This window comes from Xenopus laevis, chromosome 7L (genome assembly GCF_017654675.1).
Source record: "Xenopus laevis strain J_2021 chromosome 7L, Xenopus_laevis_v10.1, whole genome shotgun sequence".
Lineage (NCBI taxonomy): Eukaryota > Metazoa > Chordata > Amphibia > Anura > Pipidae > Xenopus > Xenopus laevis.
This window is the reverse complement of record NC_054383.1, coordinates 87,218,286-87,244,822: the sequence shown is the minus strand read 5'-3', so window position 1 is coordinate 87,244,822 and position 26,537 is coordinate 87,218,286. Positions and strand designations below refer to the sequence as shown.

General features: G+C 38.4%; 1 protein-coding gene across 1 annotated transcript; it reads left to right on the top strand.

Moving 5' to 3' along the window:
* Positions 1-20,157: 20,157 nt before the first annotated feature.
* LOC108696502 (indolethylamine N-methyltransferase) lies at positions 20,158-24,542 on the top strand. The gene is made up of 3 exons (XM_018225938.2): positions 20,158-20,349; positions 22,809-23,016; positions 23,649-24,542. Exons 1-3 carry the CDS (start codon positions 20,196-20,198, stop codon positions 24,103-24,105), a joined length of 819 nt encoding a protein of 272 aa, XP_018081427.1. The 5' UTR covers positions 20,158-20,195; the 3' UTR covers positions 24,106-24,542.
* Positions 24,543-26,537: the final 1,995 nt, after the last annotated feature.

Genomic DNA, 26,537 nt, shown 5'->3' with positions numbered 1-26,537 from the left:
TGGACTAGATCCTCCCCCGCCACCTGCATATGCGGCTTTTGAAGTGGAGACTGCCCAAAGCAACGCCCATTTTTTTAAAAAAAGTGAATGTGAAGAGACTATAATAAAGGCAAAGTGAAGTTGTATATATAACTGCACAATTGTGTGTGTATGTATGTGAGTATAAGTACAGGTGTGGGTATAGATGTAGAAAGAGATGAAAAAGGAAAAGCTAAATGAGCAGTGTAATAGGTGTAATGTGTGTGAGTCTGTGCAAGTGTTACCTAGTGATAAGTGCAGCAGATATAATGAGTGTCTCACAGGCGTTGGTAATAAAAAGGCTAAAGCCTCCCCAGCCGCTAGCATTTGTGGCTTTTAAGGGAGAGAAATTGCCCAAACCAAGGATTAATAAAAAACAACAAGGACATAGGGCCACTATGAGGGTGCACTAACCACATGAAGCTCAGCCACAGCTTCCGGCTACATTTCATGTACAAAAAAGGAGGCTTGTGGGTGCACTCCTACATACTGTAATTCAGACATGCCGGTAAGATCACTGTAGAAAAAGAATTTAGAGCATTGCATTAACTCCATACATGCCAATAAGGCCACTGCAAAAATTAGAGGAGTACTGCTTAACCCAGACATTATATTTATACAGTGTCACAACTCTGCCAGTAAAATCAGTCGTTAGCATACTCTGCTTCCACTCTCCCATATAAAAAGGCCTATAATAATATCTTGGACAGCCCTTAGAAGAATATAAATAAGGAAAGGGAAAAAGAAACTTGAAGCCTTTTATACCAGATGTAAAATAACCCAGAGATTCTGTAACCATTGAGCATGTAATTGGATGATCAAATAAAGAAAGATAGAAAAGACAACCTTCTTTTTGCAGTTACACTTGATTTTAATAATTAAAAAAAAATGTTTATTCCCTCTACAAAAGTTTTATTCAAGAAAAAAACTACCCCTAAGGCCATTCACCCACCAGAAGTGTAGCTGAACTGAACTGTTGCACACCGCTCTATACTTTGTAGTTCAGCTGAGAATAAGAAATCTCTTTAAAAATATATAGTCAAAAAAAAGAAACATTCAAATTCTTATTTACACACAATCAGGTGCCTAAGTTCATCAACTATTAAAAAGTGATCAGTGCCTCACTCTGAAGAGCTTTTACTTGTTTACATTTAAAAATTTGCCAAGATTAATAGTGATGGGCGAATTCGCGAAACGGCGCCGTTTTTGACGCCGGCGTCCGTTTTTTCGGGAAAAAATTTTTGACGCCGGCAAATTTTTTTCGGGAATTTTCGCGGGCGTTTCACGAATTTATTCGCCTGCCGCGAATCGCGCAAATTCACCGCGGATTCGCTCCTGGCGAATAAATTCGCCCATCACTAAAGATTAATAATTACTCTAACAATGTGATCAAAGTGACTCGTTGTTAATTCGTTCAATAACTGAAATAAAGTGTGAGTGCTGGTGATGAATTGATTAAAAGATGTTAGTGAAAAAGGTTTCTCTAAAGTTGATATTTTCTAGTATCACCTTGATTAAAATGTAAGATTGGAAAGTGAAATAAAAAGATGATAGAGATATCCACAAAGAGGAACCACCGTCTCACTTAGATTATCTAAGCCAGTGGTCCCCAACCAGTAGCTCGCGAGCAACATGTTGCTCACCAACCCCTTGGATGTTGCTCTCAGTGGCCTCAAAGCAGGTGCAAATTTTTGAATTCCAGGCTTGGAGGCAAGTTTTGGTTGCATAAAGACCAAGTGTACTGCCAAACAGAGCCTCCTGTAGGCTACCAGTCCATATAGGGACTACCAATCAGCCAATCACAGCCCTTATTTGACATCCCCATGGACTTTTTCATGTTTGTGTTGCTCTCCAACTCTTTTTTAAATTTAAATGTGGCTCACCAGTAAAAAAAGGTTGGGGACCCCTGATCTAAGCCTTGGGGATACCAAAAAGTTGTAATAGGCAGGAACCAAGGGGATGCAGTCTCAATTTTAACCTTGCCAGACACTGATGTTAAAAAGGCTATATAGTCTTAAAAACCGCACACCCCAAGGATTGAGGAAAGAAATGAGACTAAGCTAAAATTTAAGGATAAAAGTTGAAGCCTTTTCACAGATGCTTATGCATACCATATGAATACCTTAGTGTTTGTGTTTTCAAATAAAAATTTAAATTGTATATACACAATTGCAAAAGTAGAAAGGAGAAGAAGCTAACAAAAGCACCGTCGTCAGCATTGACATGTTCACTGGTTTCAACATCACCAAACCCACCCTTCAACACCAAGCAGTCCAAATGGCTTCACCTCCAAAACCACTCCCCATCAACCTATCGTTGACTCCAAACATGACACCACTGATTAATTAAAGAATTTAATTATTTTAATAAATCCTCATGCAGTAACCCATAGCAATCATTTGCTGGCTTTTTTCAGATAGCTGCAGGTTGAACAATGAAAAAAAAGTTCTAATTGGTTGCTATAAGAACTCACACTGGTGTCTAGCGGGGGTGCGATGGGGATGCCCATCATACCCATGGCGGGGACGCCAGCCACGTCCTTCCTTGTCCGCTCCGATGCACATTCTGGAAGGATAGCTGTACCACTCGCTTCTGGGTTTGAATCAGTGGCGTGGATGATGTCATCACGGTTGGAGCGAGATTCAAATATTTAAAGGCGCAAGCTTCAATTGCAAGTTGCTAAACATAAAGGTCTTTTCGTAGTTTCTTGGTGCAATTTCTGTGTGTTTATGGTTGTTTGTCCTTGCCTGATCCTAACCAAGTCCTGTTTGCTGCCTGTCCTGACCTCTGCCTGTACTTAACAATTCTTCTGAATTCTGTATTGATGATGCATATTTGGCATTGATCCGGTCTGTGTTCCCAACTACGCTCTTGTTCTTCTTTCCTGTACAATGGTTCCCTTGCCTGCCCAGAACCTTCTCCCTGGTCCTCTAATGTTAAAACGTGGCAGAACCCGACTAGCAGAGGGCTCCTCCAGAAGAGGTGACATCTGAAGAAATTCACAGAGGTGTTGATTCCGTGTAGTTACTGTGATAGGATTATCCAATGTGTCATGCAATTCCTAGAAAGAGGTGTTACTTGTGAGAGTTGCATGAATGGATGTGTGAAGTGTTCTGAAACTGCCAGGGTACAGATGTTAGAACAGCATTGTATGTAGCAGACAGGTGGTGTCAAAGGCCCCCACCTCTGTTCAGGGATGGTTTCTCCACCTTGACATGAATCGCCTCTTTCACGCTGTGGTGTGGGCCCTTTAACAGAGGTTGCTGAAGCTTGCTTGGCAATGAAAAAGGTAGCTTTATTTCTTTAAAGCAGCAGGAAAAGTATTACACAGCTCAATTTCAGCATGGCATCAGAACAGCAGAGCAGTTTCTCTAGGTCTTTCCTTGAAGAGAGCCAACATCAGACAGAGAGTCTTGCTGACTGGGAGCGGCCTTTTATACCCAAGGCTCCCAGAATGCTTTGTGGTTCTGTGACATTATACATCTCACATTAAACAAAATGTTAAATTTTAACAATAATTGCAATTTCCACATATACATTTTCATATTAGCCTTCATAGATTACAACATAAAAAAGGTAAAAAGAAACTCACATTTAAACAAAGTTTGAATTCCAAGCTGTGAAATGTCTGTGCACAGCTGACAACAATCAGGCTACACCCATGTGTTTCACCAAACCCTGTGCAGACTGATCAACTTGGGAAACTCAGGTAAGTATTTTAAACTTTAAATGTTAAAGTTTGAACTCATATATAAAGGGTATATTTTAGTGGCAAGTTGCTTTTCTAAGAGGAAAAACTAATGTTTAAATCTTCTAACTTTATAGAGCTGCAAACAGACTGCTTTCACATGGCTTTTAACCCTGTTGTTGCCATGTTGAACACAGGAGAAAAAATATGTTTCAAGGCTGAGAATGGTGTAGGACAGACACAAGAAGTAATGAAAGATAGATTAAGGAAGAGTTTGCGCTGGCCAGCAGAGGTAGAAAAGACAGAGAAGAAAGAAAGTAAGAAAGTACTGTCCTCCACACATATCTCAACAACAAAAAAAAAGAAAGATTTATTTAAGTGACATAACTCTGTCACACACGCCTTCACCTTCACATTAACTTTTAATATGTTTATAGAATGGCCAATTCTAAGCAACTTTCAATTGGTCTTCATTTTTCATTTTTTTACGTTTTTGAATTATTTGACTCGTTCCAGCTTTCAGATAGGGGATCATTGACTATGTATGTATTTATCTATGTATATAAGAAACTGTGCAAGGTTTATAGTTGATGATGACTGCAAACTTTGCCCTAATCTTGCACCTGGTAGCATAATTCCTTTAAAAGTATACTTAGCAATAATAGGATCATCTCGTTTACAAATCAAACATTTTTGGAAAGTACAAACCCAAAATAGGAAAACACTCTTTTTAATCCAAATAACCAAACTGCAAAGCTTCCCTAAATGTAGTGTTTTTTATAAAATTTCTAAATATCCCCCTAAAATATTGAAATTTTACATACATAGATAAAACAAACCTAAATATGAATGCCAGGGGGTTTCTGCAAAAACATACCAAAGAATGTTGCCTGTAGGAATCCTAATATGAAAATAGTGCATATGAATTTTTTTGACTGGCAATTACGCTTCCACAAAAAAGCCCCCTTCTTTACACAATCCAAAATGCATAAAGGTCTTTCTCTCCAAACTACCAATATGCAAAGCTATGCAAAAAAATGCAACAAAAAACAATGCAACGATAAAGCTGGAATAAAATCACATAAATGAAATACAACTGTGAAACTCAATGGAAAAAACAATATAACTGATCCAACAGCACTGTTAGAGGTCAGAATCATAGGCTGAAGGTGATTTTTTTGTTTGGATAGGCTAACGTTACATCAACATTTTCTTCACTTGTGAATTCCCACTGGCGGAGAAACAGCTGATTCAGTCCCATACTAAAGCATTGGAAAAAGTTGTAATTCACCTGTCTGAGAACATGGTGGATTTTTGTCTAAAAATGAACTACAATCTGAGATCTGCCCCATACATGGTCTGACTTAAGCCCTACTTACTGATGGGCCCACATGCTGCATGGTTAAGTACCAAGTCATTTTTTTTTGTTGTTGTAATATTGGTGTGTAGGTGCATCTCAGGTCATTTTGCCTGGAGGAAGCTGGGAAATTGACAATATTTCTAGCTATAACAAACAAGGGAAAGTTCTGCTCACCACTCATTTTTAAAACCATTGGGGGGGTGCAATGAGGCTATGACCACAAAATACATATAGACAAATACAAGAGTCCTCTGCACTCAACCCATTATCAATATATTTAAGACAGAGACATTTTGTGCATACTGCTACTGAAAAATGCCTTACCCTTTAAACAAAACAGGGATTTTTGTCCATATATTGCAATATATTTAAGATGGCCAACTACATCAAAGTCATCCCATATCTGGCCAGTCCTATGCTCAATTTATGTTCAGACCTAAATTGAGCATAGGACTGGCCAGATATGGGATGACTTTGACGTAGTTGGCCATCTTAAATATATTGCAATATATGGACAAACAATACCTGTTTTGTTTAAAGGGTAAGGCATTTTTCAGTAACAGTATGCATAAAATGTCTCTGTCTTAAAGAGATTGATAATGGGTTGAGTGTGGAGGACTCTTGTATTTGTCAATATGTCTAGCCCCATGTCAGATTTTTTAAATTAAATAGAAAAAAAATCTGTTTGCTCTTTTGAGAAATGGATTTTAGTGCAGAATTCTGCTGGAGCAGCACTATTAACTGTTTGTTTTTTTTGTTTGTTTTTTTTAAAAAATGTTTCCTACGACAGTACCTCTTTAAAGCATGTTTGTCTACTTTGTACATAAATCTCAAGGGATGTGTTAACTGTCATTTATGGGAGATCTTATACATATAAAGTAATACATTGACAATGGTTCCTTTGAACTGTTCAAGTAGGTGTTGTCTGAAATTCTCAGAGGTGTGAAAGTGACAATGGTCCCCAACTGGTGACAATTGTCCCATAACACCTTCACTCTCTTTTCAGTTGCAGCTAACACCAACCTGAATAGATCAATGGAACTACCATTGACGATTGATTTATTTTTTGTGCAATGTAAGTATGAAACAATCCCCACATACCAGACAAGCAGGTGGAGGATTAGCAGCTACTTTGTCTCTTGTCCCCTATCCCCACAACAACATCCATCCTGGGTAAAGCTCAGTCTCACCTATTCCCTAAATGTGCTTGGTACACACAGATCAGCTCATAAGCTTTCCCATCTGAAATCTCACAGTATTTTCAGTGGAAAGGCTCATGATGACATCACTGGAGTTCTAAAGACACTAGTCAGCAGCATCCCTTGCCCCCCGACAAGCTCAAATAGACATATTGGTCAGTCAGAGGATTTTTCTTTTTTTTTTTCTTTAAAATTTTTAGATAAACAGGTTTGGGGAGGCTTAGCCTCTCCAAGCCTTAATGAAAATCTGCATATGGTCAGAATATCAGATTCAAGAGTTACACAGTCAAAGAAACAGTTATATAGGCAAACAAAAGTCACCTCCCAGAAGCCACCGCCCTAGGCACAGGCCTTTAGGTGCCTATTTAGATTAATACAGCCCTGGTAGCAGCTACATGCTAGACAGGCAAAGGGCTAATGATAACTGTAGAAACATAGACTATATAAGTTATTTTGATTAAAGAATGCTCCATAAAAGTGTCAAATAGCCATTTTTGTGTGCAGCATTGTCTGTAATGAAGTTCCTTCACTGCCCCCTTCTCTGTTCCCCACACATAACGCCAGCTCTCTCCTGATTCACACCCTCCCCCATCAGAAAGGCTTAATTGGTATATAGCAACTGCCTTTCTTTGCTCTTGATTTAGAGTGGTGCTATGGGGGAGGGTTTGAATAAGGAGCAAGGAGGACACTCAGAACAGACTACTGAATCTGCTTTTTCGCATACCTTTCTGGGAGGAAACAGCAGTAGTGGGTAGGAGCGCCCACTTCTCCAGTCTAGGCAGAGCACAAGCACTTGCAGAGTACTGTAAAGTACAGGTGCTCATGCAGTCTAATCCTGACAGTCTGCTACTGTTCCGTGCTGCCAAGACATACAGAGGAAAAAACACTCTGGTATGCTGACCCTTACCCCACCAGAGGGGATGCAATTTAGTGATAAAAAAGAAGTGGCGGGATGCCATCCCTCCACATCCCGCCCCAATTCCAGCACTGCCCACAGTGCTATTAACACATCCTTACTTGAATCCAGATACAAGGTCTATCCCAAACATTAACAAGTGCTCTAGATCCCTCATCATTCACATCTTATTAGCAGCTACGCTAACTACCTCCTAATCATAGAAATCCCCTTTTCTCTCAATACAACATTAAAAAAAACTGTTTTATGGTGAAGGAAACATATACATATTAAAATATCATACTGTGATACTGAGGGAGATGAAGCTTTTGTGCCCAGTGGGACTTAAATTAAGACAGAGTTGATGTGTAGGTAGGGCTGTCAACTGACCGGTAAATCACAGGCCTAGCCAGTAAATACCAACCAAAGCTGGGCTGCTATCATATAAAAGTATAAAATCCAACAATTTTAGCAGAAAAAATTATGTGTTTGAACTTTTCTTATCGTTCTTAAAATGTTTTCACCATTTCATGTACTAACCTCTTTTAAGGTCCACTGTACTGATACATTTACATTTTACTACAGAATTGAACTTAGTACAGGTATAGGATCTGTTATCTAAAATGATTGCAACCTGATGTTTTCCAGATAAGGGATCTTCCCATAATTTGGATTCTCCATACGTTGTCTGCAAAAAATCATTTAAACAATAAATACACCAAGTAGAATTGCATATCTCCCAACATTTAGGAAATAAAAAGAGTGCCAAAAAACTTTGCTGCAAGAAGCTAGATGAAATTATTTTGATCACACTCATTTTTGTGGCCACATTGCTTAATTACCATGTGCATTTTATAAAATGTAGCAGGTTATGAAAGTTTGAACATATTTCTGTGTTTATTTCAGTTATTACAGTTTTGCTAATGAAGGTGAATTGCCCTTTAAGCTGTGAGTCTAACCTTTCCCAAGGGACCCCCTTATCTAAATTGTTACAATTACTTATTTGCTTATCTCAAAACTGTTACAAAGTATCTTAGTTGTACCTTAGTTGTACCTGGTGGCTGTTCTGGACTCTCTACCAAAAAGCCAATTAAGTTAGAAATGTTGTTTCTTTTTCTGGCTGTTCAGTGCAGAGAAAGATGGGACTTTTAGTACAAATGCGGAACTGTGGGTTGACCTGTAAAAAGCGGGACTGTCCTACTGAAAACGGGACAGTTGGGAGGTATGGGATTGTTTTGCTGCCATTCATGCAGCTTATTTACCATCAAGTAAAAATAGGGTTGCCAATTTTTTTTGGTGAAAATGAGCAGGGGGCGGCCAGTGATGTAGGGGGGCGGTTCATGTGATAGGGCTGGGTGTGTGATGTCTGAGGCGGGACTGATGATGTGGTGATCAATGATTAAGATAAGCAGGTCTCTCAAGGAAACTGTGATTTGCAGCTTAAAGGGCAGTTCATCTTTATAAGCAAAACTGTAATAACACATAAAAACCACAGAAATGTTTTCAAACTTTTATAACCTGTAAAATGGACATGGTAATTAGGGGGTATGACCATAAAAATGAGCATGGTCAAAAAATGTTTCCATGGTCTGCAAATTTTTTTGTCCCTTTTTCTATTTCCAAAATGTTGGAAGGTTTGCTTTCTGGATAATGGGTTTCCAGATTTAGGTTGACAAACCTGGGGAATGCATTTGCTTGCATCGATATATGACATTTCTCTGTTAAAGCTTTATCAAAACAGTTTTAACTGGCATTGCTCTCAAATACATATAAACATACAGCCAGATTGCTTCACTACATATTATCTCTTTGCTTCTGTTTTCTGATGTAGGGACCCATAGGGTTAATATTCCCTATGGCTCTATATCCCTACAGGTTCAGTTCCCTTAGTTGTTGGGCAGAAGGGAATGTATGATATAATTGGTATCACTGAGACCTGGTGGGATGAAAAATGTGACTGGACTGTGAATTTAAATGGTCACAACCTTTTTTAGGAGGGACAGACGGATTAAAAAGGATGGAGGAGGGTGTTTGTAAGTCTGAATTAAAGTTGTGCACTAAAGAAATAACCAAAGCTGCCACTGGTAAGGGCATAGAATGCCTATGGGTAGAAACTTTGACTGGGCAAAAGGTTACAAAGAGAATTATCATTGGTGTTTGCTATAAACCACCTAGTATAAGTGATGAGTATGAAGCCCAGCTACTCTTGCAGATACAACTGGCTTCACAGCTGGGTCAAGTTGTTGCTATGGGTGACTTCAATTATCCAGACATTGACTGGGGTAATGTGGTTGCCAAGACAGAAAAAGCTAGTAGGTTTGTAAATATGCTGAATGAAAACTTTTTATTCCAGCTCGTTCAAGAACCTACTAGGAATAAATCTCTTTTGGACCTTGTAATAACTAATAATACTGAACTCATCTCTAGCATTTGTGTGGGTGAGCATTTAGGGAATAGTGATCATAACATGGTCTCCTTTGAGATTTTGTTGCAGAAGCAATTCTATAAGGGAGTAACTAAAACACTAATGGGGGAATGTAATAAAAGTCGCTAATGGAAAAACTATTCGCAATGCGAAAAGTTATGCCTTTGCGTGAACAAATTTTGCTTTGTGCGAATTTAATATAGCTTTTGCGAGCCCGGAAACTGTTTAGCGACCACTTCCGACAGTGAAAGACCGTTTGCGAATTTTATAGTTTGCGCCAATGCGCAGTCAATGTAATAAAACTTCTTACTGAAAAAGTCGTTATGTTTGCTCCAAAAGATTACGACACCTTCAAGCACTTCTTATGAGTGCGCAATTAAAATTCGCAATGCGCAATTAAAATTCGCAATGCAGTAACAGTTTAAGGAACAATATTACATTGCGAGATGTGGATTTTTAGTCTTATTGGTGCGAATTGTTTTGCTCTTTGCGACTTTTATTACATTCCCCTGTAAATTTGAGATGTGCAAACTTTGACACTATAAGGGCATCTCTGCAACATATTAAGTGGGAAATGCTTTTCATGGGTTAAACACACAACAAAAATGGAAAGTCTTTAAAATGCTGCTTGATAAATATACATGTCAGTATATTCCCCTTGTAAGCAAGGGATGCAAAGCAAAGCAAAACCTTTTTGGTTCGATAAAATTGTTGGTGTTGAGGTAGGTAAGAAAATATGTGCGTTTAAGACTTTCAAGTTAGCTGGGACAGCCAAATCATTTATAAGGTACAAGGAGGAAAATAAATCATGCAAAAAAGCTATAAGGCAAGCTAAAATTGATATGGAAAAGGATTTTGCAGCAAGCAGGAAAAATAATTTTTTAAATATGTAAAAGTAAAAAAATTAAGCAGGAAGGGATGGGACCTTTAATATCAGAGAGGGTCAGCTGGTCCATGAAAACAAAAAAAGTGCAGATTCTGAATATTTTTCATCTGTCTACACCAATGAGGAACCAGTTATTGAAGGTTTCCTTCTTAATAGTACCAATTCTAGTAATACAACTAATGATGCATGGTTTACACATAAGGAGATTCAAAAGAGACTAGAACATGTTAAGATAAACAAAGTTCCGGACCAGATGGTATTCATCCCAGGGTACTTAGCAAGCTTAGCTCCGTGATTGCCAAACCTCTTTATTTAATTTTTTAGGATTCATTGAGGTCTGGCATAGTGCAGAGAGACTGGTGAATTGCTAATATGCTGCCACGATTCAAAAAGGGATCCAATTCTCAGCCTCAAAACTATAGGCCAGTTAGTCTGACATCAGTGGTAGGAAAGCTTTTTGAAGGTTTAATAAAGGATAAGATACTGAACTTCATAGCAAATCATAATGGTTTTATGTGTAATAGATCTTGCCAGACTTCATTAATTTCTTTTTATGAGAAGGTAAGCAGGGACCTCGATTATGGGATGGTAGTCGATGTGATTTACTTAGTCTTTGCTAAAGCATTTGATACAAGTGCCACACAGAAGGTTACTGGTTAAATTAAGGAATGTTGGCCTGGAACATAGTATTTGTACCTGGATAGAGAACTGGCTAAAAGATAGACTACAAAGAGTGGTGGTAAATGGAACATTTTCTAATTGGACCAGTGTTGTTAGTGGAGTACCGCAGAGCTCTGTACTAGGTCCCTTGTTTTTCAACTTGTTTTTTTAATGACCTGGAGGTGGGCATTGAAAGTGCTGTTTCTATTTTTGCAGATGATACTAAATTGTGCAAAACTATAGGTTCCATGCAGGATGCTGCCACTTTGCAGAGTGATTTGTCTAAGTTGGGTAACAGGGCAGCAAACTGGAAAATGAGGTTCAATGTTGATAAATGCAAGATTATGCACTTTGGCAAAAATAATATAAATGCAAGTTATACACTAAATGGCAGTGTGTTGGGAGTTTCCTTAAATGAGAAATATCTAGGGTTTTTTGTAGATAAGTTGTATAATTCTGGGCAGTGTCATTCTGTGGCTACAAAAGCAAATAAAGTTCTGTCTTGCATAAAAAAGGGCATTAACTCAAGGGATGAAAACATAATTTTGCCTCTTTATAGGTCCCTGGAAGGGACCTAAAAAGGGCATTAATTCAAGGGATGAAAACATAATTTTGCCTCTTTATAGGTCCCTGGTAAGGCCTCATCTGGAGTATGCAGTGCAGTTTTGGACCCCAGTCCTTAAGAGGGATATAAATGAGCTGGAGAGAGTGCAGAGAAGTGCAACTAAACTGGTTAGAGGAATGGAAGAAAGGTGCTTGCAAGGGGACATGATTACACTAGAGTACATTAGAGGACATTATAGACAAATAGCAGGGGTCCTTTTTACCCATAAAGATGATCACTGTACCAGATGCCACCCCTTCAGACCAGAAAAAAAGAACTTTCATTTGAAGCAACGTAGGTGGTTCTTTACAGTAAGGACAGTTAGGTTGTGAAATGCACTGCTGGGTGATGTTGTGATGGCTGATTCAGTTAAAGGAAAACTATACCCCCCAAACAATGTAGGTCTCTATTAAAAGATACTGAGTAAAACAGCTCATGTGTAAAACCCTGCTTCATGTAAATGAACCATTATCATAATAATATACTTTTTTAGTAGTATGTGCCATTGGGTAATCATAAATAGAAAATTGCCATTTTAAAAAATAAGGGCCGCCCCCTGAGATCGTAAGATTCACTGTGCACACATACAAACCACATGTAAGGTCACATGAGCCAATTAACAGACAGAGTTCTGCCTTTTGCTTCCTCACTTCTTCCTGTTACAGTTAGTGTTGTAGTATTTCTGGTCAGGTGATCTCTGAGGCAGCACAGATAGAGTCACGAAATGGTGGTTCAAGGCAAGAGATGTAAAAGGGCAATATTTATGTAAATATATATTCCAGTTTGGTAAGATTCTTTAATATGTCATTCAATTTGATATAAACTATCTGTTGCTTAAGTATTCATTTTGGGGGTATAGTTTTCCTTTAATGCCTTTAAGAATGGCTTAGATGATTTCTTGAACAGACATAATATCAAAGGCTTTTGTGATACTAAACTCTATAGTTAGTATAGATATGGGTATATATAATTTATGTGTAAAAAGGATGGAGGGGTTTGTGTATAGATGCTGGGTTTTCATTTGGAGGGTTTGAACTTGATGTACTTTGTCTTTTTTCAACCCGATTTAACTATGTAACTATGTTTTAAGGGAGTTCATTTACATATGGATGCTACTGGCTAGGAGGTAGGGTGACCACTTCCTGCCTCACTTTGGCATAGTGCTGGGAAAGAAGTGGCACTTCCTCTTTGGCTTCCACCTTAGAAACAGTGTGGATGTGTGCTTTGCACCAGGGTCTGGGCCAAATTAAATCGGGGAACAGGGCCCCCTGAATGAGACAAATGTAGCTCCCATAACAGTACAGGAATAATTGAAACAAAGGCCTAATTGGTTGCTATGCGTTACTGCTTTAGGCAATTATTTGCTCCTTGTTTGCAATCATTAGTCATGAGTGGCTAGACTGATGACTCGTGAGTCATGAATGGCTTGCTGTGGGGTAGTTTAAGCAAATGTTTGCTTTTTGTTTGCATATAAGCCACATGTGATCATATGACTCATGTCAGCTGTGTGGTTATGTACAGGTAGAAGTTGCAAAGCAGCTTTATAATTACAGAACATAACACTTACCAGTTTAAATTACTTTTTTTAGTACTACAGTGGAAGAGAAAAAAAACTCAAAAAGACTGTGACAAAGACAAATAATTTGATCATGTGGCACCTCTGGTATTGCAAGAAATTTACCAAAGACTTTAAGCAGGTGTAGTGGGGAGATCACCTGCACTTTTATTAAAGTCACGTGACTTTAATAAAAGTGCAGGGGATCTCCCTGCTAAACCTGCTTAAAGTCTTTGGTAAATTTTGTCATTTTTTTGCTGTAGTATTTTGGGAGAGGTGCTGACCCCTCCAACCAACACCGGGCATTACACTTCCGGAGAGGATGGGGAAAAAAGGAAAATTGTTTGCTACGCACCTTTGGTGTTGCCCAGAGTTGACTGTATAATGGCTATTGCATGTCAGGAATCAACCTATAAAGATCTGGATAGTTATTGAAATGTCCTTAAAAAATATCATCTTTGCTAAATTTAATCATTGCTGAGGTTGTGAATTGTACCACTTACATGTTAGTAGGTAAAAGGTTTTCTTGCTTATCCTTAAGTAAGGAATAAGGATTTGTGGCGAGGCCAAATTTTGGGGGTGGTATGCCGCTCTGCCGCATAGTAAGAAGCACTGGGGACTCAAAGCGCCAATTTTTTTCCGCGAATTTTCGCGGGAGTTTCGCGAATTTATTCGCTGGCGGCGAATCGCGCAAATTCGCCGCGAATTCGCGCCTGGCGAATAAATTCGCCCATCACTATTGCCCAGATATCATAGTAGGATGAACACAGTGGCAATCTCATGTATAATACCCCCAGAAATCATAGTAAGATGAACACAGGGGCAGCCTTATGCATGATATCCCCAGAAGTCATAACAGAATGGCACAGTGGCAATCTCATGTATAAATAACCCCAGCACTTATAGCAAGATAAACACTGGGCAATTGCATATATAATACCCCCAGAACTCATAACAGGATGAAACAGTGGCAATGTCATGTATAAACACCTCCAGACCCTTTAGCAAAATGACCACAGTGGCATCTTATGTATAATACCCCCAAAACTTATAGAAAGATTTATGCAGTGAAAATTTCATGTATCAGAGCAATATGTTTAGTGCCCCTTTTAACTTTTGGAATGTTTTTTTAATGAAATTGTTCATCTATATTTACATCCCTGATGGAATAAATTAAGTGATGTATTTATGATTATCACCCCTGAACAGATTGGAAGTGAGTAGCTTGTTGGTAGGGCAGTGTCAACTTGGGTTTGACCAGACGGTATAACAGGCAAGTTAAGATTGGTGGGGAAGGTGGAAGGGAATGTTAAAGGGAAAAGTGAAAAGGAATTGTTAAAGGCCCCAATGCATGGGCCCGACAGACCGAGTCTGACAAGCTTCCCTGATCGATATCTGGCTGAAAGTTGGCCAGATGTCGATCGGGCAAGGTTAAAAATCCTGTTGGATCGCGGCCGCATCTGTTCATTGATCCAATCCGACTGCCCATATTGCCTCCATTCTGATCTGATCGTTGGGCCCTAGGGCCCACAATTGGATCAGCCCGATATCACCCACCTCAATGTGTGCATATCGGGGAGGTGTCACCAAACGAGTGGATCTCCCTGTGTATTACCACTTTTAGAGATTACCTTTAGCCATTACTGTGTAATTCACAAGGGTCACTGTTGTCAGCTGTTCCACTTGCTTCTGAGAAACTGCTATGAGTAAACCCCATACCTCCCAACTGTCCCATTTTTAGAGGGACAGTCCCTCTTTTTAGAGCTCAACTCACAGTCCCTCATTTGTACTGGCAAGTCCCATTTTTCTCTGCACTGAACAGCCAGAAAAAGAAACAAAGTTTCTTACTTAATTGGCTTTTGGCAGAGAGCCCAGAACAGCCACAGCTTCATATAAGTTACTTTTGTAACAATTTCGAGATAAGCAAATAAGTAATTGTAACACTATAAGATAACTGGTCCCTTGGGAGAAGTTAGACAGCTTAAGGGTAAGGTCACACTGAGCGTTTCGGGGACATTTAGTCGCCTGGCGACTAATCGCCTCGTCTTTGCGGCGACCAATCTCCACGAAGGCCTTCTCTCACTCTTGCGCTGGCTAAAATGAAAATTGCCGTCGCTAAGCACACGCGGTGATTTGTTTTCCGAAGTCGCCCGAAGTTTCCTCTTCGGGTGACTTCGGAAAACGAATTGCCGCGTGTGCTTAGCACCGGTGATTTTTCATTTTAGTCAGCGCAAGAGATTGGTCACCGCAACGATGAGGTGATTAGTCGCCAGGCGACTAAATCTCCCCGAAAAGCTCAGTGTGACCTTACCCTAATGGGCAATTCACCTGTAAACTGTAAGAACTGGGGGAAAAAAACACAGAAATATGTTCATAGCCTGCTAAATGTTGTAAAATTAACATGGTAATTAAGGGGGTGGCCACAAAAATTAACACTTTTGTTTTCTTATTTACAAGAATTGTATTATTTAGTCACGCAGTATATTTCTTCACCCTTTCATGTAGCAAAGGCCCATGCTGTGGAGAGAGGGTCAAATGTAACCAGCGCTCTGTTTCCTAGCCGGACAAGGTCTAGCCTAGCCTAGATGCTGTTACACTAATTTATAGGAGACTCTAGTTGCTGATTGGTTGCTATGGGAAATATCACTGACTGCTATTGGTACAAAAAAGATCAGTCATAGCAGCACATAAACATGGAGTTTCTATCAGTCCAGACAGCTGAATCCTTCAGGAGAAGTGTCAGGAGACTGTTATCTTGTTATCTGCCTATTGCTTTATTGATAGGCTGCTGGGGGGTGGGGGGTTCACATTACTCCAACTTGCATAGCAGCAGTAAAGAGAGACTGAAGCTTATCAGAGTACAGTCACAAGTCATTCTTATTGGATGACCCATGAACTAAAGAATAGTGATGGGTGGATCTGACCAGTTTCACTTTGTCCAAAATTTGTTGAAACATTGAAAAATTGCAAAATGCATTAAAGTCAATTGACAACAATTTTTTTTTTTGACTCGCAACATTTTTTGTCCACAGGCTCTATTTTCGCTGTGTAACCTGGCGAAAGATTTTACTGAATAACCATCAGTAAATAACCATCCCCAACTTCTAAGTACAAATATGGAAAGACTTCCCCGCTTTGTGAGAAAACTACCAACATGGATACTGAATTGACTGACAATGATGTTTTTCAGGAGGAATTTGATCCTTGGGATTATTTGGATACATACTTTAACCTAGAATCCAGCATACCTGTGGCAGATGGCTTTCTAGATTTTACTATACACTAAACAGTTGATTATTTAGCCTTTTTTAAACTGAAAAAGAAAAGATATCAAACTATCCTATTTTACATGAGATCAGTTGTCATTCTATAGTTCTCATCCTTGAATGGCATTTGGTCTCTGTTTATCATCATGTGTGACTAAAACCATTGTGTTCTACACATCATGAGGGGAATGTAATAAAAGTTGGTAACAGAAAAACTATTCGCAATGCGAAAAGTTATGCCTTTGTGCGAACAAATTTTGCTTTTATGCAAATTTAATATAGCTTTTGCGAACCTGGAAAATGTTTAGCGACCACTTCCGACTTTTATAGTTTACGCCAATGCGCAGTAAATGTAATAAAACGTCTTAATGAAAAACTCGCTATGTTTGCTCCAAAAGATTGCGACACCTTCAAGCACTTCTTAACAGTGTGCAATGAAAATTTGCAATGCAATAACAGTTTAAGGAACAATATTACATTGCCAGATGTGGATTTTTATCCTATTTGGGGCAAATTGTTTTTCTCTTTGCGACTTTAATTAAATTCCCCCCCATATGTTTTATCTTCTATAAAATGTGTGCCCCACAACCCAAGACCGATGGCTACACAGTATCAGGGCATTAGGGCAATGATACATGGGGCGTTTTGCCACCCAAGATTAAACGTGTTTACATCAGCTGACAAAATGCCCCTTGCCAGACCAGTGAGAAAACATATTAGGGGCAGCTGCTTTCCAAAGTAGCCTGAACTTTCCTCTTGTATGTTTCTCCACTGGAGATTTGCATGTCAGTTGGTGGAATAGTAATCTTTTTCTCTTAATAGAGAGATAACTGTGAAGTAGAAATTGTCATTGTAACACTGTATCAAACCTGAAAAGGGCAGTTGTCATCACCAGAAAGCTAGGAGCAGTATTGTTTTCATAATAGAACCTTGTTATGTGACAAATACACATACCAGCATGTTTTAGGCATGGAACAGCTGAGTGATACATTAAAACTCTACTGCACATTTTGTACATTAATACTAACTAGAAAATGTTATGGTTACATTAAAAAATCATAAAATATATAGTTTATATTAGTATAGATCAGACTATCCCGATATTCAAATAGCATAAAAGGGGTGTGTATTGTTCTCTGTGAGTGGACTGATGAAAGGAGAAGAACATTTGTATGATATTTAGCAGTGTTGGACTGGGCCAACGGGACACCAGGAAAATCCTGTCTAGGAATATACTTTACAGGTAATGTGAGGTTAGTTGCTTCTTTCTGGCTCCAGAAGCATTTCAGCAAATGTTAAAACATGCTCTATGTATTAAAGCAATAGGTGATAATATACTAATTGTTGGTTCATAACTTGTGGCCTCCCCAAGTGTAAAATTCCTTCTCCTTTAATATTTTGAATAGTAGATTTTAAGTGTCCATATCACTTTAAGTCCAGGCTTGGGTAGAACTGGGCAACTGCCAGTAGATGCACCATGTTATAGTATAGATGCAACAGTTATAGTATTGTATGGAGATTTTTATAGCTTAAGAAAAAATTTGAAATCTTTCTCAAGAACTTTTGGTGTAAGGATCTGAGTTATTTCAGGCAAAGTACTGTACTTCTCAACACTCGCCCCATCAGTAGTTACGCAGGAGTTAAATCAGACATAGGATTATTACTTAGATGTAGACATGCTACATGTGCATCAGCTCCAGTGCTGAATGATTTCTTGAAAATGAGCTTCAGATTTTAAATCATCCTCTCGACTGGACCGTTCCATCACTACTGGACTCTTATGGAATGAATATCAAAACCATTTAAACTTTGGGAATAGATTGTTTTAAAGCACAGTGTAAGTGCATTACATTTAAGATTTTTAAATAATAAAAGTTTGTTTTTACGCTATGGGCAATGCACCTTTGTTTTAATCAATTGATAGATTGCTGTTAAGGATCCATGTGGGAAGCAAGTTAATTTATTGATACACATTGAAATTGTCACATTACAACCCCTCCGTGGCTTCTATTAAGGGTTTAAAGAGTAACTTAACCCAAACTTTTTAAGACACCCACATTTGATTGGTCACAAAGTGTGATTTGATTATGATATAACATACTGCACTATATGCACTTAATATTTTGTTGTTTGCTAGCTGTGTAGTGCTGGACATTTCATTGAACATACTCTATTGGAGAAAGCCATATTAACTTAAACCATCTCCCTGAAAATATGCCATGTCAGGCAAACACAGATTTCAGTTTTGTAATGATAGTGTGTAAAGTTTTATTTCAAAGTTTTCCAAAAATAATCCACAATGAACAAAAATTCATGACTTTGAAAAGCCATCAAAGTTTATGTATCACGTGGCTCTTTGTAGCTTGGTGGTCTATTTTTTGACAGACCAGGCCAACACATGATCATTCTAGTGTTATATGCTTTAATGTACACTGCCAGAATGTACTTGCTCAACTCTGTCACCAGACATAAGAAGATCATCAACTATTGAAAATGTATGAAGCAGTGGCCAATATTGATTTAGGATTATTGACACAGGGGAACCTTGGCTTCAATATGTGTAGCACATTTGCCAAACATGGGAAATTACATCAGCAGGACTAATTTGTGATGAAATATGCATGTAGTTGTGTTCATTTTGCAAATCATCAGACAATGCACCAGGTGGAACATCATCTTGCGGCCACACTGTTGTTGGAATTGTGGTAGAGAAAAACTGCAATATTGGATAAAAACATGGCGACTTGCAGGCTGCACTTAAATGTGTCCCTACAGATTTTTTTTCATTGTGGGTGCTTCAGTAGTCTTATGTACCACATCCTTAGTATTGTACAGCTCCAATCCTTCTTACACTGTTATGTAATATGATGGCTATTTTTTTCTTGAACTACTCACAGTTCTGTGGTGAATTTCTGGTTACTTGTATATTTATAAACTTTAACTTGCTAATCTGATCCTGCTCACAATAATTATTCTATACTTTTTTTAAAATGTTATTATTTATCCTTATATGACATGGTTTTCTGCAATGCTGGGCAGCCTTCCAAAAGTATTTGGCATTGTGCATTTAAAGGGCAAGTCAACCCAAAATAAACATTTGCCAAATAAAAGAAAACATTATTCTAAACCACTTTATGATATACATTCATCACAAATTTTCTATGGTTTTTAAGTTATTTGTATATGTAAATCTATTGAAAACAGTGTTTATCTGTACCTTTTTATTGTATGCCCTGATGTCTAAAGCTAGCTATAGACATGCAGATATGATCGTATGAATGTTTGTTTTGTATGATTTTCGGACTGTGTGTCGAGTGTCCCAACATTTTTCGTGCCATGGTGATTGGTCGTTCAGTTGATCAGAGAAGTTAGAAAATTTCTGTTGTTTTCCGATAATATCTCTGCATGTATTGCTGATCTGCCGATATCAGTGGGAGACTGTCACCAGCTTTTGTTGGACATAACTTTTGTACTATTGTACTATGTTTTCTTTAATTAGGCAAATTTTTTTTTTTGGGTAGGCTTGCTCTTTAATTTTATTGCAAGCCAGCTTTCAGAAACCACTCCCAACTTCTAATTACAAAAACAGATAGAGTTAGTGAACAGTCGTCATTTCAGCTTTGTTAGGAAGCTAACAACATGGATTCTGAACTCACAGGCAAAGATGTTTATGAGGAAAAATTTGATCCTCGGGCTTATTTAGAAGAATTCTACAACCCAAATTCAGGCGTTATAGTAACAGAAGGTTTATTGAAATATACTTTGAGAAAACTGCATGAGACATTTACTGTGCGTAAGTATCAAATAAATTTCTCTTCTACCAGTCTTGAAATTTGTAATTTCAAACCTATGATTTTTTTTTTTTAAATCTCTTTTATTTTAACATTTTCAAATGCAATGACAAATGATAACGTATACATTACATTTAGTATAATATTCTTGAAGGATCGGGAAGGTTAGTATAGGATTTCAATAACCCTAAGTTGTTCTTACCAGTATTCATTCATCACATTTGGCACCAAATACATTACTTGTACAGATTTCTCACGAATGCAGGAACATGTTCCATGGATCCCATATTTGTGTATGTTTCTCCACTGTGTCTGCCAATAAAGCCGTCAAATATAACAGATTCTGTGTCTGGCTAATTTTTTCTACCATACCTTGAGTGTCTATAGTTTTTTGGAGCCAATTCTTTGCCAAGTTGATTCTGGCTACTGCTAAAATTTGACCCATTAAAGCATTTTGTTGTTTAGTAAGTTCTTTAGTTGGTTGGGCTAAAAGCGCCATAGTGACCTCAGGAGAAATAGATTTATTAAATACATTTCCAATTGTCTGAAAAACATCCCTCCAATATGCTACTGCTATGGGGCAAGTCCACCAAATATGATAAAAGTCACCCACTTCTGTACAGCCCCGAAAACAAGAGTTGGAAGAAGTGGGATCATATTTATGTTTCCGAGCTGGGGTAATATACCAGCGCATCATCACTTTATAAGCTGACTCTTTCAAAGCAGTATTAGGGGAGATTTTGGATATAGTATTCCAAATCCCATTCCATTCTTGCTGAGAAAATGAGTGTCCCAAATCCAAACCTATGATTTTTAATACTATACACATGTTATAATTTGTCATCTCAGACTGAAGTCCTTAGAGCTAAGTTTTCATCTGACAGTCGGATAAATGTAGTTCATACATGCGATTCGCCTTCATTTCCTGTTTCTTCACAACATCCGACACGTCGCATGCGTTTCATTGCATGGCGACGTGTCGGCACCAAACACATTGTGGAGTTCCTCCCTAAGGGGGTTATTTACTAACCTCCGAATACCCAAAATTCCCCGAAATCCAAAAAATGTGTGATTTTTTGTGTTATAATAGGCTTTTAAAAAAATTTTGATTTTTTTCGGAATTTATTAAACCCCGAGGGCTAAAAAGCCTGAATAAAAAAACACGGCATCTCAAACCTATTGAGGTTGCATACAAGTCAATGGAACAGTCCCATTGATTTTTGGTTGTGTCGGGGGTTTCGGGCAATTTCACAATGTTTTCAGAGCTTTCACAAAATTCTGAGTTTTCAGAGGAAAATTCACGGAAAATCGTGAAAAGATAAGCTTTTTTTAAGTCATTTTTTCCTCCACGATATAGCCAAGATACTCCTGTTTCTTTTACTATTAACAGCCAAAACACTAATCCATGCCCTTATCTTATACCGTTTAGACTATTGCAATCTCCTACTAACCAGTCTTCCTGACTCCAATCTCTTTCCCCTCCAATCAATCTTAAACTCTGCTACAAGGATCCTTCTGCTCTCTCCTAAAAGGGAACCTGTTCAACCCTAACTAAAATCCTTAGCATGGCTGCCTGTTAATCTAAGGATAACATATACGTAAACTCCTTCTACTAACATACAAAGCCCTTCACTCCTCTGTTCCTCACTACATTTCTTTTCTCTTGCTATAAGTTCATGCTTGTCTTCTCTGCTGCTCTCAGAGCCACCTTCTCTTCACACCATCCACATCTGCTACCACCTCTCATCTAAAACCCTTCTATCTTGCTGCTCCTTCCCTCTGGAATTCCATCCCTGAATTCCTCTGTAAGGAACCCTTTCTCAATCTCTTCAAGAAAAAAAAAGTCTACCTTTTGGAGCACTAGAATATTAGCCCAGTCCTATGCCTACTGACTATGCCTTTCCTTGTGCACTTTTTCATCTCGAATTTGTGCCTGTATGTTAACCTCCCATCCCAGGCTCCTGTAAGCTCTATGGGGCAGGGACCTCCTTCCCACTACGTCTCCTACCACATAGCATTTAAGCTCTTTGTCCTGATATGGATACTGTATATATTTATTATGTGATTTTTCTACCCCATGTATACTTTTTATATATATATATATATTGTACTTGCACTTTTACTGTACTCCTGAACAGTGCTTTACAAATAGTTATACATACATACAAGGGTAGGGTGTAGGGGCTGATTCTTCATCCTGCATTTATCTGCAGGCCAAGAATCAGTTTTGTATGGCAGTAACTGTATATAAATTGTAATAGTGCTTCTGAAAGAAACACCAATGCATGGTATCAGCCCATTACATTTAAATAGCAATCCTTTAATTTGGGTGCAAATGGTTGGTTAACTAGATTTTGAACACAAAACTCATTGTGTTACATTATATTTTTATATGTTGTTACTAAAGACTGCAGAAAATAAATTGATATAACATTCTTCGTCATCTTAATTTATTGATCAGGTGGAGTGAAAGGGGAGACACTTATTAACTTTGGCCAAGGACCAACAATTTATCAGGACCTTTCTGCGTGTGAATCTTTCAAAGAGATAATCGGTGCCGAGTACACTGAGCGTAACCGGGAGTACTATAAAAAAACCCTGAGAAATGAACCAGGAATATTTGACTGGACAACTGTTATACAAGCAGTCTGTGACCTGGAGGGAAAGGGGTAAGGGACTATTTTATTATTAGTCCTGCCAAAACATTATCGTATGTCCCAGGAGGGGTGTGCCATTTTTTATATTTAATGTTTAATGGGGGGAAAAGCCTGTTTTCTCTATATCATATCAGTTGGAATTTAAGCCTTAATATCAGTGAGCACAAAGACTGCTTTTAAGAAATTGCAGACCTGAGGGAAAGGTAACCCTTTTATAACAAACTTCTATTATAGAGATCACAATAACTGGAAAAGTGGTTGTGATTATACCATTATAGTTGGACTAATTAAAGCAAAGTCCTGAATATTGATACAAACATAAAAAAACATAAAATAAAGAAGCCTACATATACCATCAGTGATTGTATGATTGTTTTGCCACCATATGGATTTATATGTATATGGATTTATGCAGCTTGGTAACTATGATGTGCAAAGTGTTGTAATGTAAGATTAAAGGAAAGATCTGATTGGCTTGATTGATTGTTATGGGGTAGTTTAAGCAAACTCCTTTTTTGCATATAAGCCCAATGTGATCTTATGACTCATATCAGATGTGATGCTATCTACAGGTAGAAGTAAGTTACAAAGCAGATTTGTAATTACTGGATATAACACTTAACAGTTTGATTTACTTTTTTCAGTACAACAGTGGACGAGAAGAGAGAAAAACTGAAAAAGACAGTGACAAAGATAATTAAATGTGATCTAAATAAAAGAAATCCTGTGGAACCTTTGGTGCTGCCCAGAGTTGACTGTGTAATGGCCATTGGGTCCTTGGAATGTGCCAGTGATCTGGATAGTTTTTGTAATGCCCTTAAGAACATATCATCTTTGCTAAAAGTGGGAGGGCATTTAATAATTGCTGAGCTTCTTAATTGTACCTACTACTTGGTAGGAGGCACAAGGTTTTCTTGTGTAACCTTAACTGAGGAATTCATGAGAAATGCTATAACTGATGCCGGCTTTGCTATAATAGACCTGGAGGTTCAGGCCAGAAAGCCCGACAAAGAGCAGTACAAGATGTTTGATCATGACTCATCCATATTCATTCTTGCACGCAAACTGCAGGATATTGAGGTTGGAGAGGATAGTATATAATATACAGCAGATCTGCTTATGTCTATTCTCTACCAAAGTTGATTTAAACAGTCATATAAAAATATATTACCTATTCTGAACTCTATTAAAAGAAAATACATTTTTTTTCACAATTTAACTATCTTTGAGTCATGTAGGTGTCACCTAAAGAATTTAACAGTCCCTAAACAATAATATGTCTTACTATTTTAATGTTAAATAAAATAAAAAAAATGACATGTTGACAACAGTGAGATAACTGCTGTAGAACTAGAAGAGGTGATTTTAATTGGGAATATCCTTGATAATTAAGAAGGTCTAGGTTGGAAAGCTATCATTACAAAAGGGTTTTAGAAAGGTTTATGTTCTCTTTAGGTTTCCTGTTCTTCAAAACTGGTTAAATAAATGGGGCAATATGCTGTGTTCAACATGAAGTTAATAAATGTGCTTTCCTCAAATATTTATAGTTGTTTGTTATTTTTTTCTTGTTTGGTTGTACTGTACTAAAGTATATCTACATGTTCAAACTAATAGAATGCATCACAGGGCAGAAAATAATATTTTGTTGTAGTTACATTTTAAAACACTTTATTAGTCCATATTAAAATTGGACAGTCTACAGTAAGCAGGAAATAAGGTCCCTAACACGATTCAGGACCTTATTACAACAGGTATATATGGTGTAGAGACATTGCCATTGTGATTAAACAAACATTCTACAACAAATGGTACTGTATGTGTATGATAATCTTTGCTCCTTTCCCTATGTGGTTGTGTTGTTGTATAGCCAAAAAAAATGTGAATCTTATTTACCTACTTGACGTTAATTCCTTTTCTTCTAGTCCCGACATGTCAGTACACATGGACAGTATTGCCCCTCCCAGACCTGGAGCTAGGACCTATAACATAGCCATTCAAAATTAATCATGACTTATAAAACCACATGACTTCCTCCTCACCACTGTTATACATTTGCCATAGCGGTACAGTAACCAAAATAAATAACTTGGGATAGAAAACCCTGGCCTGACATGTCAGGACTAGAAGAAAAGGGAATCTTCGTCAAGTAGGTAAGCAAAATTCTAATTTTCTTCTGCATCCCTCCATGTCAGTACACATGGGATCTACCAAGCCATACCCCAAAAACAAGGGGTGGAAATAACCAACATAAGGCAATAACCAAACTGATGCTAAGGAGGCCCTGAGTAATAAGGCCAGCATCAAAACCCTCCAACAGGGGACCTGATAAAATGTATAGCCCCTGAAAAGGTAGATAAAGGGCACAAGAACATGAACCACATGTCCTAGGACATGGTAAGCAATTGACAACAAGAGCTACAAAAACCAACCACTAAACTACAGAGACCGGCACTTGAGGATCAAGCATTGCAGATCAAGAATAGCCATATTCTGCTTAAAGGGTTCCCTCTGCAAATAAAGGGACACCTGCAATATCAGACATAACCCCCCCCACGGGAAGAACTAAAATCCTTCAACTGGTTAAACAAAAGGCCCCCTAGGATATAACCAGAATGATGGCACTGGCCATTTCAGAACTAAAATACCCTAGAAACTACCAGGACACCAATATATCCAGATCAGAAACTAGCCACAACTTGGATGCATCTATCACCAGTGCTGGAGAAATACACAATCCTCAGCACTAGCGGGTGGCCCTAAAAAGACTTGGCCCACACTAGCCTAGTCCTGCAACTTAATGGAAGCAGCTGACAAGAGTGCTGACCAGAGTCAACTCCACACCAGAGATCAGCCAAAGATCTACCAACTCAATAAACACCTAATGAAGACAACCAGATGAAAACCAACTCTGGCATATCCTAATCCAGCATTCCACTGTAACCATTGTAGGGCCATGCTGGTACAGCCCAGTAGCTGCACCAACCACAAAATCTAAACTGGTCATACAACAGCACAAGGGTCAGCTGCTGGACCAGCCAAATGTGACTTAAAGTCACCTACCAGTACGATATGTGGTTGCCCCAGCCAACTGCTCCCCAAGAAAGGAAATGGGACCCAAGCCAATTAAAGTGCAAGAAAACACCCACAAAAGCAGAGGCCACTACATCTCAAGCTGCACAATGCTACAGTTTATGCAATTATTGAACCAAACCTGTGACCATAAATTGAAGCTACTGAATCCAATAGACTACTGAGCCAGCAAACAGCTGGGGTCACAATCCAAAATCAGGCATGCAAGAAGCTTATAGCCTACAAACACTGGTACCAACCAGCAATGATGCACAATCCACTGGCAAATGAGCCAACTACCATACATGCAAACCACTGGTGGAAAAGCCAGCTATTATGTATGCCAATATAGATGTCATACTAGCAGACTATGATGCCCATCAGCTGCCGTGTATGCAAAACACCAGAGTGGAAAGAAGCTTATAGCCTACAAACACTGGTACCAACCAGCAATGATGCACAAT

Excerpts from the sequence above, each read along its gene's own strand:
- LOC108696502 (XM_018225938.2), top strand. The coding sequence starts at position 20,196 with ATGGATTCTGAACTCACAGGCAAAGATGTTTATGAGGAAAAATTTGAT. Across the intron at positions 20,350-22,808 it reads GCATGAGACATTTACTGTGC|GTGGAGTGAAAGGGGAGACA; the intron begins GTAAGTATCAAA and ends TTTATTGATCAG. Across the intron at positions 23,017-23,648 it reads TGTGACCTGGAGGGAAAGGG|TACAACAGTGGACGAGAAGA; the intron begins GTAAGGGACTAT and ends TACTTTTTTCAG.